The sequence below is a fragment of the Tachypleus tridentatus genome, chromosome 10 (assembly GCF_004210375.1).
Source record: "Tachypleus tridentatus isolate NWPU-2018 chromosome 10, ASM421037v1, whole genome shotgun sequence".
Classification (NCBI taxonomy): Eukaryota; Metazoa; Arthropoda; class Merostomata; order Xiphosura; family Limulidae; genus Tachypleus; species Tachypleus tridentatus.
The window spans coordinates 127,389,189-127,410,547 of NC_134834.1; the positions used below are offsets into that span (position 1 = coordinate 127,389,189).

The following is a 21,359-nucleotide window of genomic DNA, read 5'->3' on the forward strand; positions in this document are numbered from 1 at the left end:
TTACCAGTTCACTCGACTAAGCTGTTGCAGTTTAACAGCTTGTATTCTGCTACAAAACAGCAACTCAATTAATTCTGTGAGATTCATTCGAAGTTTGAGAAACGCCGAGTACCTACAGCTTGCATCAATGTCTTTTAAGAGCCACATTTCTAGCTTTTCTGTAATAAAATGACAATAATATAATAAAGAAAAGTGATTTGTGATATTATCTAGGTATTTCAAGGTGTTCACTGTTCTCTAAGACTGGGTTTAAGGTCATGAATTATCAATATTACGAGTGTTTGTCTATCAAGGCTTAGGATTATGGATTACCAAGGTCTAGTCTGTTTCCTCTTCGCTAAGACAAGACTTTGGATTATGGATTACCAACTTCTAGTCTGTTTCCTCTTCGCTAAGATGGGACTTAGGATTATAGATTATCAAATTTTGGCTGCTTGTCCTTAGTACTACGGATTAACAAAATCTCGGCTAGTTGGTCTTCGTTAAGACTGGGTTTACTATTATAGATTACCAAGGTCTAGTCTGTTTCCTCTTCGCTAACGGGACTTAGGATTATAGATAACCAAGGTCTAGTCTGTTTCCTCTTCGCTAAGACGGGACTTAGGATTATGAATTACCAAGGTCTAGTCTGTTTCCTCTTCGCTAAGACAGGACTTAGGATTATAGATTACCAAGGTCTAGTCCGTTTCCTCTTCGCTAATACGGGACTTAGGATTATAGATTACCAAATTTTGGCTGCTTGTCCTTAGTGCTACGAATTATCAAAATCTCGGCTAGTTGGCCTTTGTTAAGACTAGGGTTAGGATTATGGATTAGTAAAATTTCAGTAGATTTTACTTCGATAAAAATGAACTTAGGATTTCGGATTACCGAGATATCGGCTATTTACTCCTCGTTAAGACCAGGCTTAAGTATATGAATTACCAAAATCTCAGTTGCTTGTGCTTCGATAAAAATGGACTTATGATTATGGATTACCAAGTTCTTGGGTTTAGGGTTATGGATTACTAAGGTTTTAGCTAATTCATTGAATAATTGCATGGAAAAGTAAGAATTAATATCTAATAAGTGTTACCAGAAATTAGTTGCGTCATAGTTTAGTAGCTATCCACAACAGGTTTGGTTTGGTTTGTTTTGAATTCGCGAAAAGCTACTCGAAGGCTACATACACTAGCCGTCCCTAATTTAATAGTGTTAGACTAGAGGAAAGGCAGCTAGTCATTACCATCCACTGACGACAGTTTAGTTGTGGGAAAGGTTTGCATTCGGAAACGTCTGCTATAAAAATAAACAATCGCTTTATGCTGAAAGTTCCCAGTTTCGTATAATGCCTATTTTGTTTGATTTTATTAAATCTTGCGAGCGAATATGTTCGCCTTCTTTTAGTGCTCTGTGGCAAACGTTTACTCTTGATGTCCTTTTTTAAAGGTAACATACAGACTTGAATGTAATTTATCTGAGCAATCCAACTGGTGAACTTCAACCTTTCTTTGTATACGCTACTTTGCTGGAACGAATTATTGAAACTAAATATAATGCAAATGTTATGAGATTGCTTTCTCTCCATTGTATTAAAAGAAACTGCATCAGAAAACAGTGATGTATTTATTGTTTATGCTATGATTGGTTGTAATTAAACCCAACAGACAGTGACATACCAGAATATTACCTATAAACGTACAGAGAGTCATACTATACCCAGCAGTAGTGTGGTTGTTTCTATCAATTCTTCTATGACAGAAATGACACATGAAAAACGTGTAGAAATCAAAAGTCTGGCTATTGAAGGCTAATTTATGCTACATACATAGAAACTGTACGCAACTTGTGAAAAGGTTACACGAAGTTTGTACTATCTATAAAAGCACAGGTCGAAGCATACTCTCAAAAAGTAGGGTTAAGTAATTCGCAATATGCTTCCTACGTAATACACTACTAACGAAATATGAATCTTGCTAATGACACAGTTATAAGTACAGGTGTCCACGTTACTTCAAGAAACGTACAACACTCATTAACACGAAGTGATATAATGGACGTGCTTAAAGTGCAGAATCCAAATAAAAAGTGTTTAGCAACAACAGCTTTCTCGATGACAGGCATTACTGTCAACGTACAGCATGTTATGTGAAGCATCTAGATGGGGAAATGACAAGCCTATAAATGCATTAACGCGAGTAGTGTTAGCAAATTTATATACAGGATAACCCAAAGGTTAGCATGCTATTACTCTAAGAAGTTTTGCAAATCTATATAACCTGTCTTAAATGCGAACTGAATCTCCTCAGTTCAACAAGATAACTAATTCTGAGGAACTGTGTTCATGAAAAGGAGATAAAAGAGGCTGTAAACATATTAACACATGATATTTTATTGTATGTATTTGTTTGAAATCTCAACACAAGTAATTTTATTATACCTATTTGTTTGCATTATTAATACACGTAGCTTTATTGTATGTATTTGCTTCCAATAGCAATATACACGAAACTTTCTGTATGTGCTTGTTTGCAATATTAACATGTGGAAATTTATTGTTTCTACTTTTTTGCAGTATTAACAAGTGGAACTTTATGGTATGTGTTTGTTTGCAATATCATCACATATTATTTTATGTGTATATATTTATTTGCAATATCAACACATGTAACCTGATTTGACAAAACATGTTGTGTGTTGTTTTCTAAAGCATACACAATGGAGTTCTTTCGATTGCTACAGATTACCGCGAAAGTAGATTTTTTTCATTTGTTAGGAATATAGTAGGAAGAGATGAACTCAAAACAAAGTGTCTTGTATGTTGATGAAAAAAGCGATTATTTTAACAATACGTTTTTAAGTTGTTAAGGGCTTTCACTAAAGTTGATTAAAAAGACTATTGTTTTAACAATGCATTCTTAAACTGTGAAGAAATCTTACTCATCTTTGTTGTTTAAAAACTATTGTTTTAACAATACCTTCTTAAACTTTCAAGGAATCCCGCTCATGTTGTTAAAAAGAACTATTGTTTTAACAATGCATTCTTAAACTTTCAAGGAATCCCGCTCATGTTGTTAAAAAGAACTATTGTTTTAACAATGCATTCTTAAACTTTCAAGGAATCACGCTCATATATGTTGTTAAAAAGAACTATTGTTTTAACAATGTGTTTTAAAGCTATCAAACACTCCTACTAATGTTTCTTTTACGACAAAAGACGAACTAAAGTTTCATTTCCGTCGAAACGTCTGTGAGGAAGTGTGGAGGTGGCGGCAAAATACACAACACTGTTAACATATTCAGTACATATAGGTCAATTGGGTGGGAACTCCCCGTCTTAGAGAACCAATAATAGAAGTATGAGCTTTCTGTTATATAACATTGAATACTGGTTGTAATTGGCCATCGTGTTCCTGGTATTACTACGCTAAAGGCAGGGATTCGATACCTCTCGAAGGGCATAGAAGTTAGCTGCATGTAGCTTTGCCTAAATAAAATATATACATATTTGTAGTCTCGTTGCGTCATCTAGCGGACCTTTTGTACTTTAACTTTTTTTTACTTTTCAGTTAATGTGATTCTATTAAACATATGTATCTTACATTTCGATGGTGTTCATACATTTAAATCACAAGTGTAATCACATATAAATGGACAAGCGCAAGTGAGACGAAGAAATGAAAGTGTAAAGCAAAGGAAGGAATATTTTATTTTTTCTACTACACGTGTTCAAAGGTCAAATCACTTTTCGCTGTGAGACAAAATAACCTTTCATGTACTTTAAACATCAACTACACGAACAGTTTGACGTATATTTAAATAATGAAAATTTGGCCTTTTGTTTTCTACACGTGGTAATTTTCGTTATACAATCGGCGTTTGAGAAAACCCTCGAATCCAGCGTTGTCGATCTCGTCAATATTTCTTTTAGGATGGTCAGCTAGACTGTCGCGACGCTTCAGAAAACTTCTAAATCCAGCGTTGTCGATCTCGTCCATGTTGCGTTTGGCAAATCCATTGAATCCAACGTTGTCGATTTCATCAAAATTTCTCTTGCTTGCACCCAAGGCTGCTCCACTCAGGGAATCGAACCTTTGGAATAACCCAGTGACGACCCACTTAAGGAGTCGAAACTTCTCTTCGAATTCGATGCTTTAACGAGAGAATTTCCTCTTATAGAAACCAAAACTTTCATGATATCATTCCCTTTGAAGCTGTCGAAGAGCCGAAGAAATCTCCCTTCACTTACCTCATCTAAAACTCGCAAGATGTCACTACTTTCGAAGATATCCAGCGCACGATTCTTCATCAAGAAACGCAAGACGTCGCCACCTGTCAGAGCATGTAGCTCGTAGAAAGTTTGGTACATAGGCTGATGACTAACCTGTAAGGAGAATTTGGCAATTTAAATGATATATTTGCATTAAGAGACTGAATGCTTTCTATTATTGTCGTCAAGTAAGAATATAAAATGTGATATACATAAAACGACAGATGTCCTTAGATTACGATACAGATTTTGTTCTCAATATCCCACGTTCTTCAGTTTAATTTTAGATATAAGTGTCAACGTTAATAACCACTGAAATCATTCGTTGTAGCTAGTACTTTGGAAACGTTATGTAAGGGTTTACATCATGAACTGCTTATATCTAGGTCTGTGGTTCATTTATTTGTTTATTTGTTCTAAAGCACAAAGTTACATGGTGATCTATCTGTGCTTTGCCCACCACAAATATCAAAACATGATGTTTAGTATTATAAACCCATTGACTTACTGCAAAGTCATATGTTATCGAGTCGTTGTTAGGTGTTAAATTAAACACAGAGCCTATCAATTCATTTGTGGTAAGTTCAAGGCAGAGGTTTAATTCCATGTGGTGGACAGAGTGCAGATGACCCATTGTGTTATTGTTGTTTATTATCCAGCGCAAAGCTGCACGAAAGGTTGTTTCTGGCAATAGAAGTCCAAAGACATTCTGATAAGCCACTGGAGGGCAGCACATTTTGTAGCTTTGTATTAAGTAAAGAACAAAATTAAACAAAAATTAAAGGCTGAAACATTATTCATACGAAACTATAAAGGTATTCAGGAAACTAAATTTAAGATAAAAATGCTATTCAAATATCTTCCGACTTCTGTACTTAAAAACTGATGCATATTTAATATTGATATTAACTTTTGAACTCTGCTTGTTAAACGTATCAAAACTGAGGTCGAGGCTATGCTATAAGAATGGTGATCAAATTTCATTCTTCAGTCAGATAATAGTAACATAAGAATTGGCAGTGTGTACTCGAGTCTAGTCTGTCAGTCCAAAATTAAGGACGGCTGTGCAAAGATAGCCATTATAGTTTAGAGTTGGACTGAATCCTTTGGAAATATGGTAGGAAGAATGGTTTGTTTTTGAATTTCGCGCAAAGCTACTAAAGGGCTATTTGCGTTAGCCTTCCATAATTTAGCAGTGTAAGACTAGAGGGAAGACAGCTAGTCATCACCACCCACCGCTAACTCTTGGGCTACTCTTTTAACAAGGAATAGTGGGATTGATCGTGACATTATAACGCCACCACGGCTGAAAAGGCGAGCATGTTTGGTGCGATGGGGATTCGAACTCGCGACCCTCAGATTACGAGTCAAACGCCTTAAGCAACCTGGCCATTCCGGGCCAGAAGGAATGGTGAACATTGAGTAGATAATCACACGTAATAGGTTTTGTAAAAAAAAAAAAAAAAAATCAGTATATTTTATTTTTTGTGCTCTGTACTGTAATTATTTAAAACACAAGTAATGCAAAGAATTGAAAAATAAATGTTTGCATCTGTTGAATCATTAATAGCTTCTGGTCAACAGTAAATTCTTATTACAACTTAAGCTATTTAAATTATAACCTTCACTAAGAATAAGACAATTTGGGAGCATTGGTTATCTGGATAAGCCAAATAGTTACTGTAAGGTATAGTTTGGTTTGAATTTCGCGCAAAACCACACCAAGGTTATCAGCGTTAACCGTCTCTAATTTATTGAGGAAAGACTACAAGAGAGGCAGCCAGTCATCATCACCCACCGCCAACTCTTGAACAAATGAATAGTGGGATTGACCGTAATATTATAACGCTTTCACAGCTGAAAGGGCGAACATGTTTGATAAGACTGGTATTCGAACCCGCGACCCTTAGACTGGGAGTCAAACGCCCTAGAAACATGGCCATGCCGGACCTGATATAATATGAAAGATTGAATAGTAATGTTTAACGCAGGACTTATCATGATTAATACCATATGTTTAAATGTAAACCAGTGCAAAACTTTAATTTTCGGATGATTAAATTGGATTGTATTATAAGAAAGACACATTCGATGATAACAAAATTTTTAGGAGGTTTAAATGAAAATAAATTGTAACTAATGAAATTATACAAAAACTATTAAAAGAAAAAATATGTTGGAACTAATGACATTCAATCAAAATATGTTAAGATTCTTAGAAATCATGTTGGATCTGAATAGTCTCTAGATGAATTACGGTACAAAGAATCAGTTAACCCTAACCCATGGGCTTCTAGAAGATTAAATTCAATAACTTAATTCAAGTGCTTCCAAACGTGAAGTGCAATAAATTGGATAACCTTAACCCGTGTGCATCGAAAGATGAATTATTTTTTTAAGAAATGTAATTAGAATAAACTTATCAAGCGCTCATCTTTGTATATGAGTGATATATATTTCCAACTTGTAATTGTCTTCTGGTTATGTATGCTTCCAGTCCAGTGTTATATATATTTGCAGTTCATCTTTGTATATGGGGGATATAGTTTCCCAGCTTATTCTTGTGTGTGAGTGATGTATGTTCCCAGTTCAATTTTGTTTATGGATGATGTCCGTTCACAGTTCATCTTTGTCTACCGGTAATATATATTCTCAGTTCATCCTTGTTTATGGATAATGTATGTTCCCAGTTCAACCTTGTTTATGGATATTGTTTGTTCCCAGTTCATCCCTATATATGGGTGATGTCAGCTCCCTGTTCATCCTTGTGCACTGGTGATATGTGTTCTCAGTTCATCCTTGTTTATGGGTGATATATGTTCCAAGTTCATCCTTGTTATGGGTAATGTCTGTTCCCAGTTCATCTTTGTCTACGAGTGATACATATTCCCAGTTCATCTTTGTCTACGAGTGATACATATTTCCAGTTCATCGTTGTTATGGTTAATGTCTCTTTCCAGTTCATCCTTGTATATGTGTTATGTATGTTCTTATTGTGAGCGTAGAATTCCATGCTCAAAATTTGAATTCTCTCCAATAAACTAAAGAAGAATGAAACACTTTACACAAAAGCTTGAGTTATCGGATTCTTTGTTTTACGAAGTTAGCTTTATGATGATAAAACTGGAACCTGGTCTTTACCTCCATAGCCATTAGTTGTCCACACTCGGTTTCCCAGTACGTTCAGTAAGTTACTTTTCATGATCTTGTACTCTCAGCAAAACTCATCAACACAAATATGTTGGTCACGACATGGAGAAAAATATGGTTATTGTAGCACTTATATCAAATGTTATAGTAGAAAAATATGTTTATAAGTTTGATCAATGTACCCGAAGAGCAGCAGGAGACTAATAAACCCCTATTGGTCAACCGGAAAGATATTTTATCCAATCGTTACTGCACTTTTAATGACGTAAGTTTCAGTTTTTCACTCCAGTACTTACTGAGAATGTAATTTACCAAAATCCGTTTATATCGACTTGTTCTGTTAAAAGGCCCGTTTAAAAATGATAATAACTTCAGAATAGCACAGATCTGATTTTTTTCAAGCAACCTTTTAACTTCACCAAATGGTGTGCTACCCTTGTTTGTTTTTTAATTTCGTGCAAAGCTACACGAGGGCTAACCGTTCCTATTTTAGCAGTGTAAGACTAGAGAGAAGGCAGCTAGTCATCACAACCCACCGCCAACTCTCAGGCTACTATTTTACCAACGAATAATGGGATTGGTCGTTACATTATAACGCCCCCATGGCTGAAAGGGCGAGCATGTTTGGTGCGACGGTGATTCGAACCCGCGACCCTCAGATTACGAGTCGAGCGCCGTAACCACCTGGCCATGCAGATACAAATATTCTCAACCAACCATCAAATTTACAAAACTTCTTTTATTACGCAGATACAAGTATTCTTAACCAACAACTCAAATTTTTAACTTCACTTTGTGTATTCTGTTAAGCGCGTTTGATATTTTTAAATATAAAATTCTAAACACATAACAGGATCTCATTCCGACTGTCTATGCACTTCTGTGGTATTTGTTTGAGTGTGTGTTTTAGGATTTTGCACATAATTTTATCTGCAGATACACTTCTAGTCTATTAGACAAGAGTGACCCAATAGATGGAGGTGGACAGTGTTGGGTTTGTGGCCTTCCGTCTGGTCCGATATGGCCTGGTAATTAGGGCACTTGACTCGCAATCTGAAGGTCGCGGGCTCAAATCCACGTCACAAAAAATATGATCGTTCTTTCAGTCTTGAGGCGTTATAAGTGACGGTCAATCCAATTATTTTAAGATAAAAGCGTAGCCTAAAAGTTGGCGGTGAATAGTGTTGATTGGCTGCCTTCCCTCTAGTCTTACATGGCTAAATTAGGGACGACTAGCGTGGATAGCTCTCGCGTAACTTTGTGCGAAATTAAAAAAGAAACCAACTCATCCTTCCAGTGCATTCAAAAGAAGGGCCGACATGTGCAACGAGTCCATATGCATACTTGCACAAGTATTCTGAAATAAATAAATGTACTTCTTTACCTAAGTCTCCCTTTCACAAATGGTTCAATAGTAAGTTTATGGACTCACGAAGATAAAAATTGTGGTTACATACCCGCAAAAGGTATAGCATGTATTGAGCAGTTTTGCTCTTAACAACAACTAAACTGTACTTATATATATGACTACCAATCCAGTTCTTAGAGTTCACGTATCAGCGATTATATTCATCATATGATCGACACTAGCGCTTATCACGTGAGTGAGTCAGCAACTTCACATCATTGTAATACTCTATAGTGAGTATGGTTAAATTTACTTATGTATAAACCCTTACTTTATAGGTCTTTATTACTGCTGAACTAGCAAAACAAGAGGGTTACTTGATGAACTATGTGTAATCCAACTAACAGAAGCAATGGATCACTTAATCATCTAGATATAATCTACTTAACAATAGAAGAGGGTTACTTGATGATTTATGTGTAACTCAACTAACAGGACCAGTGTATCACTTGACATCCAGATGTAATCTAACTAACATAACAAGAGGGTTACTTAATGATCTTTATATAATCTAACTAACAAACCCAGTGGATCTATTGATCAACCACATATAATGTGACTAACAGAACAAGGCAATTGCTTGATGATCTATGTATAATCCTACTAACAGAAGAAGTAGATCACCTGATCATCCAGATGTGATCTATCTAACACAACAACAGGGTTACTTGATGGTCTATCTGTAATCCAACTAGCAGGACCAGTGGATCACTTCACCATCCAGATATATCTAGCTAACAATATAATGATCTATGTGTAATTTAACTAACAGAAGCACTAGATCACTTGGTCATCCAAATATAATGTAGCTAACAAAACAAGAAGGCCGCTTGATTAACACTAGTATTTTAACTAATTTACTAAGCCTAGATATGAAAATACATTTTGCACTAAATTCCTCGAGCAAGTAAACTGGAAGCAAAGAACTCCATTATTGTGTTATTAATATAATTTTTAAAGAAGCAAGAGTTATAGGAGGGTTTTCTTCCTTTCTAGAATCTCAAGTAAACTTACACAAAGTTGTTCTGCTAGTCACTGATACATCACACGCAAGAAGGATTAGATATATACAAGAAATCCTTAACCTTCTCTCAAACTCTGTCCACAAAATGAAGATTGACATCAGTGATAGTAGTGATATTATTGATGTCTCGTGATACTTGATACTAACTACGAAACAATAACATTTTATACTAGATAGGAACCAGTAACTCCTGATAATAAACTAAGAACCAATAAATGCTCGATAATAGTTAGCAGCCACTAAACATCTGAAAATAAACTAATAACTAATAACTACCTGACACTAGTTAGTATTCAATAAACACCTCATATTAGTTAATAACTAGTAATATTTGCTACAAGCTAGTAGCCAATAAACATTTGATAATAACTAAGAACCAGTAAACACCTGATATCAGGTGTAACCAATAATATGTGATAGTGTTCTGTAACCAGTAGCAGCTGATAATAACAGGAACCAACTAGAAGGGAACTCAGTAGAGAGCAGCGTTGAGTATATTTGTCCCTAAAACAAATTCGAAAATGTGTCCTATTTCCGTCGTTATAAACGTATACGGATGATATTTAGCAGGACATTGGGAAATAATACTCGACATATGTCTACCAAGATTCATTTCGGTCATTTTGGACTGAGATATACAGCAAAAATAGCATGAAAAATCAGTACCTATATTAACATATAGGATTTGTTTTTAATTTCATGACTTCATGGGATTCTGATCTCTTAAAACTTATCATTTCTAAGTTGGATCAAAGTCCAAAAGTATACTAATTTCGTCCAAATCCATTCAGCCATTTTCTATAAATCTCGCTGTCAAACGCACACACTCACATAGAGATAAAAACGTAATCTACGTTACATGATTACTCTTCCCTTTTACGTTTCGAGAGTCGTTCAAATTGTGTTGTGAGCTTCATCGATGGCTGAATGGAGTGAAATGAAAGTTGCTATAGTATGACCGAAGTGATGAGGTTTCGGAGACTTAATGTAACAAAAATCCTCATGTGTTAACATGGGGATCGATTCTTTCTCATTATTTTTACTCTGATTATCAAAAATGATCGGATTTTGATGAGTGAGCCTACGTAGAATATTATTATTTATTGTTCTACTAAAAGTGGTTTATGTCCATCGATAAAGACGGATATACGAACGAATTTTCTTATTTTTTAATACCCTAGTACGATCATCGTTGCGAAGAATAAAAAAGCCTACATTTCCAGTTTCAATACAGCATTGAATTTTTTCTTCCTTTAGTAACAAGCAGAACTAGTTCCTAGTTTCAGATATTAAGCAAAATAAAAGTTCTCATAATCTCACACCGGGAAATGTATGGAAATGTATACAAGCGTTTAATACTTTTAGAAATAGATATATTCAATTGAATCGTTTCTCAGGCGCCTAAAATTAAATTGTACTTAAACACGCAAATACTGGCTTTTAAATGTTCAAAGGAAATCACGTGATAATACTCGTAGTTTGAAAGAAGTGCAAGCTGGGAATTACTCTCAACCGAAGGATGTTTGTCGATAATATAACTCTATTTAGATAATCCGTAAAGTTTGGGTTCTGCAAATAGTTAAGTAAATAATAAACCCACCAATTAACAGATTAAGGTATTATATGTACGGTGTTTTCAGTTCTTCTGCTCAGCACAGGGAGTTTAAATAGGACTTAAATAATATGTACTATTGATACTTTACACATATTCTTCTAAATTATGCAGCAAACAAGCCGCTTAAATTACCAAAATAAAAAATGAAGCCCGCGCTATTATCCGATTTACACTTTACCATTATAACTCAACGACTAGCGGTGAATTAAATGGTAGATTAGGCTTCCCAAATGTTTTAATAGATTAAAATATTCTTTATGTGGGATTTATGAAGTGACCGTAAAAGCAACAGTTTTCATTACTAACCTTACAGGATAACAGGCACAAAATTTAATTGTTTTAGATAAACAATTAATTGCATACTAATGTATATAAGCTACTCCGCGTCTTCTAAGAAAGCTTGTGTTAGGGTTTTAGATCTATATCGTGGAACGACTTGAAAGTAAAAGAAGGAAAAAATGAAGAAATTATTATATCGTAACTAGTTCCATGTTGTCATAGATTCTTTCATTTAATAGTTGTTAGAAAATGTCTTTACTCTAAGATGCCACCTGGTGGTTTAGCGATTATAACGCTAAGGTTTAGTTTCATATCACAGGGGACAAAGCTTTGTACGTAATAAAAACAAACACCTAATCATTTCTGAGAGTCTACAAATTATTGCCTCTGTTCAAGGCCTAAATTGTTTATGTTTTTCTCAAAAAAGGAGTAATGTATTTTTTTTCTTGAAAATGTCACATTTAATGATTCTTAGTGAATATAATTTTTGTGAAAAGCGTGTTCGTTGTTAGATGAAAGTATAGAATATGTGCAGGGATGTTTTCAAGATAAGTTTAGAACTCTCCATAGAAATGAGTCATATTACGAAGCATTATGAGTGTCAAGAACTATTTTTTATTTTATAAGAATGTTCTTTTCAACAAACTTATTTATTAAATATCACGGATTTGTTATGATCACCCAAACTTATGTTAATAAATGAGATACTAGATTGTGTACACAAGAATATCTAAATTTTTGATCATATTGTATAACCTGTAACTTTATGCAAACTAAGTTACCCCAAATCTGCACCTCTATTTATTGAGGGTGGCGGGTTCTAATCCCTGTCCTACCAAACATGCTCGCCTTTTCAGGTAAAAGTAGCCCCAGAGTCGGCAGTGGGAGGTAATGACTAGCTGGTTTCTGTCTGGTCTTTCACTACTACTATATTTTGGAGGGCAAGCACAGTTAGCCCTCGTATAGCTTTGCGCGAAAATCAAAAGAAACCAAACCGTTTAATAAAAAAGTAAAACTTGACGTGACAATGATATACCGGTAGATGGCAATAAGAACACAAACCTAGTGTATGTTTTCTTCACAAACCATATACAGAACTTGCGTTTACCATCTAATTCTATAAATTCTAAGACATTGAATTTATCGATCTCAACCAGGTTACTGGATATATAGACGCCTCCTTTCAACCTATGACCCTAATTATGGGTCGTTATATTAGTCAAAAATTGTCGAAATCCGGAATGTCAGCCTTAGCCTTCATTTTCCCACCTCTGCCTTTACCTGTTCTCATATAAAGAGTGATTCCAATACTATCATATTTAATCCCGTCGAAAAGTAATGCCTCTGAGCGGCACAGCGGTATGTTTGCAGACTATTAGCGCTACAAACCGGGTTTCGATACCCACGGTGGGCAGAGCACAGGTAGCCCATTGTACAGCTTTGTGCTTAATTTCAAGCAAATCGAAAATTAGTAACCTCAGCGAATAATCTATTAACTAGAAATCCGATTTTAATGCAGTTATTAAAAGCCCATTTTAGCTAAACACAGTCTTCATTAGTGGTGCGAAGGGGAATACATCTCAGTTGAGTAAACTATTTGTTCTCTTAAAACTAAACACCGTCCATGAATAAGAGAAATAGTAATGTAACCCCCGCTTGACAGCGGCTAAATTACGAACTTACAATGCTAATAGTACTGTATCTCAAGGGGTAGGATTGCATGTTAAGGAGTGAGATAGCAGTTGAGAAGGTAGGACTGTATCTTAAAGGGCAAGACTACATCTTAAAGAGTGAGAATGTGTCTTAAAGGGTAGAACTACATCTTAACGGAATGCATCTTAAGGAATAGGACTGTATTTTAAAAGGTAGGTAGAGCTGCACCTTACGAAATAAGACTATCTTAAGGCGTAGGACTACATCTTAAGGAGTGTGATTGTATCTTAAAGAATAGGACAGCATCTTAAAGGACAGGACTGCACCTTAAGAAATAAGAATATTTTAAGTAGTAGAATAGCATCTTAAAGTGTATTACTACATCTTAAAGAGTGGGAATATATCTTAAAGGATAGGACAACGTCTTGATTCTGAATCATATTGTAAGTTTATATAGATTGGTTTTTCAGTCACAATTCTGGATTCTCAAGAGCTTGAAAATTCAATCACTGTCTCACCTTCTCTTTGACAAATCACTCACTGTTCTACCTTCTCTTATACTTTGACAACTCAGTCACTGTTCTACCTTTTCATGTACTTTGACAATTCACCTACTTTGCGGCTTTAGCACAGTTTAAACGTTCAAACAAGAATGTATTTCTCTATCATTATCGTGTAGCTCCTTCTTGCCACTGTCAATTCTGTAGATTACGCTGTCCAATATAGTTTAACGGTAAGACATTGGCTCTTATCGGCATGGAGCTTTCTGGTTTCTTCGAGTTACACTTCAACTGATATTTTTTTTTACAGTTGACAAAAATATGTATGTTCTGCCCTATTACAATACAGTTTACAATTTCTATAACATAAATACAGCATTTCAGAACTTGGTGAAAACTTAGCTATTAAACTACGTAATATTACCAAATATCGACTTCATGAAAGCTTGGCTATGGATATGAAGGATAAAAACTACATTTAAAACAGGTTAAAATACAATACGAATCCTGTGACTGGGCTCTTCCGGGTTCTGATATTCATACTTAAAATCTTAAGCATGAAAGAAAAGCTAACCCAAGTTATTAATTTATTTTTCAATTAATATTTAAAACTTAAGTTTCCTCTCTTTCTAGTTGTTTTCATATTTTTCCCCCAATTCATAATTTCCTTTTATTCACCTTTAGTTAGTTATGAATGGGACTTATTCACTTTTTGCAAAAAAAAAAGAAAAATATTGAATAAGAATTTCCATATCTCTTAATATGTAAGCCTTTTTTGTCGTCGTGAATAGCAAAACCCTAGCGGACGAAGGTGGTAAACCTTGATAAGAACAAACTTTGCGACTTGACGATGCGTCAGAACGCAACAATAAAGCTATCGAAAGCCAGGAATTACATTTAGTCGAGCTGCAAGTCGGTAAGTACAACATACACGAGAATAAACCGACGGTCTTCTAATAAAGAAAGTATCTTTATGTTTTATTTTTGACTAATCTCGTGTGATGCAGTATTGTAAAGAAGGGCAATTCTGACTTTTGTAATTTGTTGTTTTTTGTTTAAATCTCATCATAATATTGCTATTGACTATTGAGTGTAATATAATGATCTGGACACGAAATGAGTAAATGAAGGTTAGATAATATGTTTGTTTGTTTGTTTGTTTGTTTGTTTTGGGAATTTCGCACAAAGCTACTCGAGGGCTATCTGTGCTAGCCGTCCCTAATTTAGCAGTGTAAGACTAGAGGGAAGGCAGCTAGTCATCACCACCCACCGCCAACTCTTGGGCTACTCTTTACCAACGAATAGTGGGATTGACCGTCACATTATACACCCCACGGCTGGGAGGGCGAGCATGTTTAGCGCGACGCGGGCGCGAACCCGCGACCCTCAGATTACGAGTCGCACGCCTTATGCCAGGCCCTAGAAATATGAACAACAAAATAAGAGTTATGTTACAGGTAGAATGAAAATAGTAAAATAATTTCTCTTTCACTAGGTTTATAGTTCCACGCTAGTACAGCAGTAAGTATACGAATATACAACTCTAAAATTAGGAGTTCGATTCCCCTCGGTGGATTCAGCAGATAGCTCTATGTGACTCTGCTATAAGAAACACACACGCTGCTGAAGTTTGTTTTATGTTTTATTTGTCATAAAATTAAAACTAGAACGTAAACGTTTACATTTTCCCTTTGTTTCCATTTACTGATTGCTTGCAACGACCAAACTCGATGACGTAATACACTTTTATATTTATTACTTTGTATCGAAGTAAGTAAACCATAAATTTTTAATTTCTCCAAATTATGTTACCATTTTCTTGTTTGGATTCTATTTAAATAGTGCGCATATTTTAAATATATATATATATGCATATATTTATCATTGGAACATTTTTTTTATTTTGATGAAAACTTTGAATTCCAATTTATTACTAGGATTAGACAGCAGCGCACCTAGTGGCCAACTAAAGACCTATAAACCATTTTCGTTTAAGAGGTACCGCCGCTATCTTTTATTATAATGACAATACTAATATTTGCTAATCAAATATTTGTTGTACTTGTCTTGATATGTATATCATATTTTTTTGTTTCTATGACAGATTTTTACCACAGGATTAACTCACTTTTTACCAGTAATGTGATTTAACACTTTTCGCGAAGTACGATTTTTTTCCAGTGCTTGGAAGCATTTATATTACACACTTTATTCTTAATTAATACAATTAGATTCAAAGAAAGAAAGAAACAGCGTCGAAGTTTAAAGATTAGAAATAACGAAAGGGTTAAACAGTTTGGCCCATATATTTGCTCTAAAAGCTTTATTAGTTAGGGCCCGCCCGTATTTCTCAGTTACAAATGATCTGTTTTATCAATGGGTCAAGAAAAAAACTAGAGCCCTTTAGTGTCCAGACAGGAAATTACTGTGTGGTTTGGGTTTGTTAATTTCACGTAAAGCTACTCATGTACGATTTTTCAAGCCGGCGAAGAATACTTCTATTAAGATAAGACATTATTATTTGGCCTATTAGACTTTAAACGTTACATTCTTAATATAGTCCGTTAGGGTACTCTGTTAATTCTTTTAAAATCTTCAGGTTATAGGTTAAGAATGTAGTATTTAAAAGCGTAATAAGCCTAATACGAATATCTCATGACAAGTAAAATTCCGTATATCATCACATGTTCGTTTAATCAAAATTTACATTTCTTAAGTTCAGACGATCTCATAACTGTTTGTTTCATTACAAACTATTTGTAGGATTCTTACCAGGACCGTGTTTAGACTAGGTGAGAAACTCAAAGATATTTTTGTAAGGTTTCTCATAACGATAACATATTTTTGTATCACATGATTGAACAATATAGAATACTTAAGTTTTTGTATGATTCAATGTAATATTAAAAGAATCAATCGGAAATGTTTATTCGGTTTCACCCAATAGTATAGAAGCTGCTGAAAAATCTCTCTTGACGGTGTAGAACCATTGGAAACTTTTTAACTGGTTTCATTTGATGGGTGTAGAGCATTTAAAACAATTTTTAGCTTTTTTCCTAATCTGCAGGCTCGGCATGGCCAGGTGCTTAAGATACTCAACTCGTAGTCCGAGGGTCGCTGGTTCGAATCTCCGTCACACCAAACATGTTCGTCCTTTCAGCCATTGGGGCGTTATAATATTAAAGTCAATTCCACTGTTCGTTGGAAAAAGAGTAGCCCAAGAGTTGGCCATGGTTGTTGATCACTAGCTGCCTTACCTCTAGTCTTACACTGCTAAATTAGGGACGGCTAGCGCAGATAGCCCTCGTGCAGCTTTGCGTGATATTCAAAACAAACCAAACCTAATCTGCAGCTGTAATCCAGTTTGTTAAACTATTTTCTGAGTAACATTTAAACTAAGGTTTTTAGTGCTATCGTATTTGAGAAGTAAACCGTGACTAGTATTGAATCACAAATATCACATTTAAGAAGTGAAACATGTGGTTGATTTAAAATAATAATTCTTACATTACAAATGTGAAACCTGTGATTGGTTTTCAATTCTAGTTTAGGAAATAAAACCAAAAGTGAAAAAAAATGGCATTGCCAGTACTCAAGGACAGTAACAAAAAATAAGACTGACAAATCTAAAGGACGTAAAAAATATAGGGTACTAACAGGACTTGACGGGCAATTGACAAAAAGGTAGACCCGGCCAGAATCTGTGATTAATACAAATGGATAGAACATGGCCCCCCGGCATGGCCAGGTGGGCATTTGGCGTTCGACTCGTAATCCGAGGGTTGCGGGTTTGAATCCTCGTCACACCAAACATGCTCGCCCTTTATAATGTTACGGTCAATCCCACTATTCATTGGCAAAATAATAGCCCAGGAGTTGGTGGTGAATGGTGATGACTAGCTGCCTTCCCTCTAGTCTTACACTGCTAAATTACAGAAGGCTAGCGCAGATAGTCCTTGAGTAGCTTTGCGGGAAATTCAAACCAAAATTTACCATTTTAGCTGTTTCGAATTTTCCACTTTCCACTTCGTTCTGGCAAATGTGCTTATCAGATTACTTAATATATTCACTTCGAGTTAGGGTTTGTTAGGGAAAGCAGTTAGTCAACACCACTCATAGCCATTGAGCAGGGGGGATTAATCATAACATTATATCGCCTCTATGGCTGAAAGGATGAGCATGTTCGATGATGGGATCTGATCCCACAACTAATCTTTAAACTTGAAGTGTTTTTTTTTCTCTTGTCTCTTGCTCATGCGTTACTAACTAAAAACAATTAAAAGATTCGTACATCAACATGATATGCCTTCTTGTGACTCAGTAGAAAGTGTCTATACGTATGGCGTTAAAAGTAGGATTTTGACATTCATGGTGGTACGGAACAAATGATCACGGTGTAACTATGTGCTTAACGACAAACAAACAAAATAGACGCATCCTTCTCGAATTTCTAAAACCAATACTTTTCAAAAGCAGGACAAGTCTTAACGTGTTTTGAGCATTCATGGTTCACAGCCTTTTGCCTTAAAAATGGATTTTGCTGACTGGGACCTTGAGTGTGCTGTAAGAGAAATAGGTAAATTATATTATTCAATAAGACGAAGAGTGTTATTGATTTAGCTGTCTTTCCTCTAGTCTATTGGTTCATAATTAGGATGGACTATTCGCAAGTGGCGCTGCTGTAGTTTTGTGTGAAATTCTAAAAGAAAGAACAAAACATAGTATAATTTAAATCGACTTGAGACATCTGCAGCGGTGGACTGAGAAATGTTAGAAGATCAAAACTCATATTGATTTGTTGTGATGACAGTTTCCATGTTCAGTAGTTGATTCTGCCCGTTCTGATTGTTCGTAATAGAAAAGTTTTATAACTGTCTACATAAATTAACTGAAGTCCAGTCATGGCACCATTTTTGTACATTTTATAGGGTTACCAACAGCCCGATTAGCCACTTTTTATTATTTTGGAGAACAGTAACAAGAGCTTGAGTGATCACTGTTGTGCATTTTATAAAAAACAACAACAACAAAAAACGTTTGTTCTTAAGCACAAAGCTATACTACAGGCTGTTTATGCTTTGCCCACCACGAGTATCGAAAACCGGTTTCTAGCATTGTAAGTCCACAGACGTACCTCCGTGCTACTGGGGGGGGGCATTCACAAAGGATCTGGCATGGCTGGTGATTAGGACACTTGACTCGCGATATAAGGGTCACGGTATCGAATCTTGTCACCGAACATACTCGTCCTTTCAGCTGTTGGAGCGTTATAAATTCATGATCAATCCCACTATTCGATAAATAGTAGGCCAAGAGTTTATGGTTTATTGCGGATTTCTTTGAGTAGGCTTGGGTGAAATTCAACAAACAACCAGTTAAATCCAGATTCACCAACTCTATACATTTTCGAACAACTCAGGAATCCTGTTTGTTATCTCCTCATTTGAAGTTTGTATTATAAGGAATAACGTTTTTCAGAAAATAAAATACGTTTGTGTATTTTTATACTTATTGTTTGTGGATATTCTATTCAGTATTATACGTTGTTTAAATTACAACTTCCTTAAAATGGTGTTAAAATTCATAAAATAAATTAATTGTAATTGAAAAAGTTCCGGAAATTGATATTTATTTTTATCCTGCTAACTTACACATTTTTGCTTTCCATATATAGTTCTTGAGTATGACATAGTGTTGAACTTGTTATATTTTAAATCTGTAGGTTCTATGATCCGCCCTCTGTATATTGGGGCCTGACGATGAAATCTCTCTATACGATTACATTAACACAAGAGTTGGCGGCGGGTGGTATTAATTAGTTGTCTCCCTTCTAGATTTTCACTTCAAAATTAGAGACGGCTAACTCAGATAGCACGATAATAGCTTTGTATGAATTTCAGGAAACAAAACAAACAAACTAACAGGTATTATATGTTAAGTTAATTCGGTAGTTTTTTAACCTGATGGAATTATGCTTCTGTAGAAAAACGAAACATTTTCTGTAATCGTCAAAAAATACTACAACTTAAGCTTGGATAGCTTTGATAAAAATTACTTTTCAGAAACACCTAAACTACCTATGTCTTTCCTATAGAATGACATTAAAGTTAGAAAAGCACAATGGCTCGGCATGGCCAGGTGGTTAAAACGTTCAACTCCTAATCTGAGGGTCGCGAGTTCGAATCCCTGTCACACCAAACATGCTCGCCCTTTTAGCCGTGAGGGCGTTATAATGTTAGGTGCAATCCCAGTATTCGTTGGTAAAAGAATAGCCAAAGTGTTGGCAGTGGATAGTGATGGCTACCTGTCTTCCCTCTAGTCTTACACTGCTAAATGAGGGACCGCTTGCGCAGATAGCCCGCGAGTAGCTTTGCGCGAAATTCAAAAACAAACAAACAAAAGCACAAAATGTTGACAAAAACACACACAAAAAACCTTTTTTTTCTGTTTCTTTTTACTTGTTATTTAAACTTGGTTTTGTCATCTTGCATTAGATTTAGTCTTGGTGTTAGAGTAAATGTTAGATGTTATTTGCGCTAGTGGAGTAAGTTAGTCGATTACGTGCGTCAACGAAAATCATAACGTTGTCTGATAAGTTTTAAGAAGACAAATACGAGCTACAACGCTAAAATCAGGGATTCGATTCCCCTCGTTGGACTCCCTGTGGTTTTGCTATACAGAAAACACGTACACAGATACGAGCAGCTTCAAAGTGTAAACTTAAACAAAATTATGAGGGGGAGCGAGGAGAAACCAGAATCGGTGTATTCTTTTATACTTTTTTTCTTACGTAACCATTCCCCCGCTGATGAAGCGGTAAGTCTTCGGATTTACAACGCTAAAATTAGGCGTTTGATTCCCCTCGGTGGACTCAGTGGTTTTGTTATAAGAAAACACACAGTTACGTAACCAAATCTAGAAGAGCAAGTTTAAGAGAGTAACACAGTAAGTTACCAACTGAAAACAGACTTTTGTTCCTCATTGAAACAATGTACGGACTTATACTGCTAGAAACCGTCTTTCGATACCCGTGGTTGGCAGAGCAAAGATAGCCCATTGTGAATATTTTCATTTAACTACAAGCAAATAAAGAATCTTGAGAGAGATCTAAACGAGCACAAATGTGAATTGGTTTTCAGTCTTAATAAAGTTTAAGAAAATTAAGATTTGTGGTATAACTTTGTATTTGTAATACAGCTTTGTGGTTAATGACAAACAACTACAATTAATAATTTTTGTATAAGTGAACGATAAAAATGTGTCTCCCAAACCTGAAGAAGCCTTTAAGGAGTTTTGTTATATTTGAAGTAATAGAACGAAGGTCATATAGTCCTAACTTTTCAGAGACAAAAAAGGAATGCTTACCTGTTCTGCTGAGCCCAGGTATAGTACAATACCACTGAGGAACAGGAAGGTGCAGCTTTGGAAATACATGACTCAGAAACAGCGGATGCTTCTATTCCTAACCTGTTATTCTTTAA

At 35.4% G+C, this 21,359-nt stretch overlaps 1 protein-coding gene across 1 annotated transcript; it reads right to left on the bottom strand.

Annotated features, from left to right (window-relative positions):
- On the bottom strand, positions 1-21,359 carry LOC143228492 (uncharacterized). Its single transcript, XM_076459743.1, has 3 exons — positions 21,244-21,359; positions 4,072-4,363; positions 1-158 (listed from the first exon to the last, which is right to left on the bottom strand). The coding sequence occupies exons 1-3, from the start codon at positions 21,310-21,312 to the stop codon at positions 1-3; spliced, it is 519 nt and encodes a 172-aa protein (XP_076315858.1). The 5' UTR covers positions 21,313-21,359.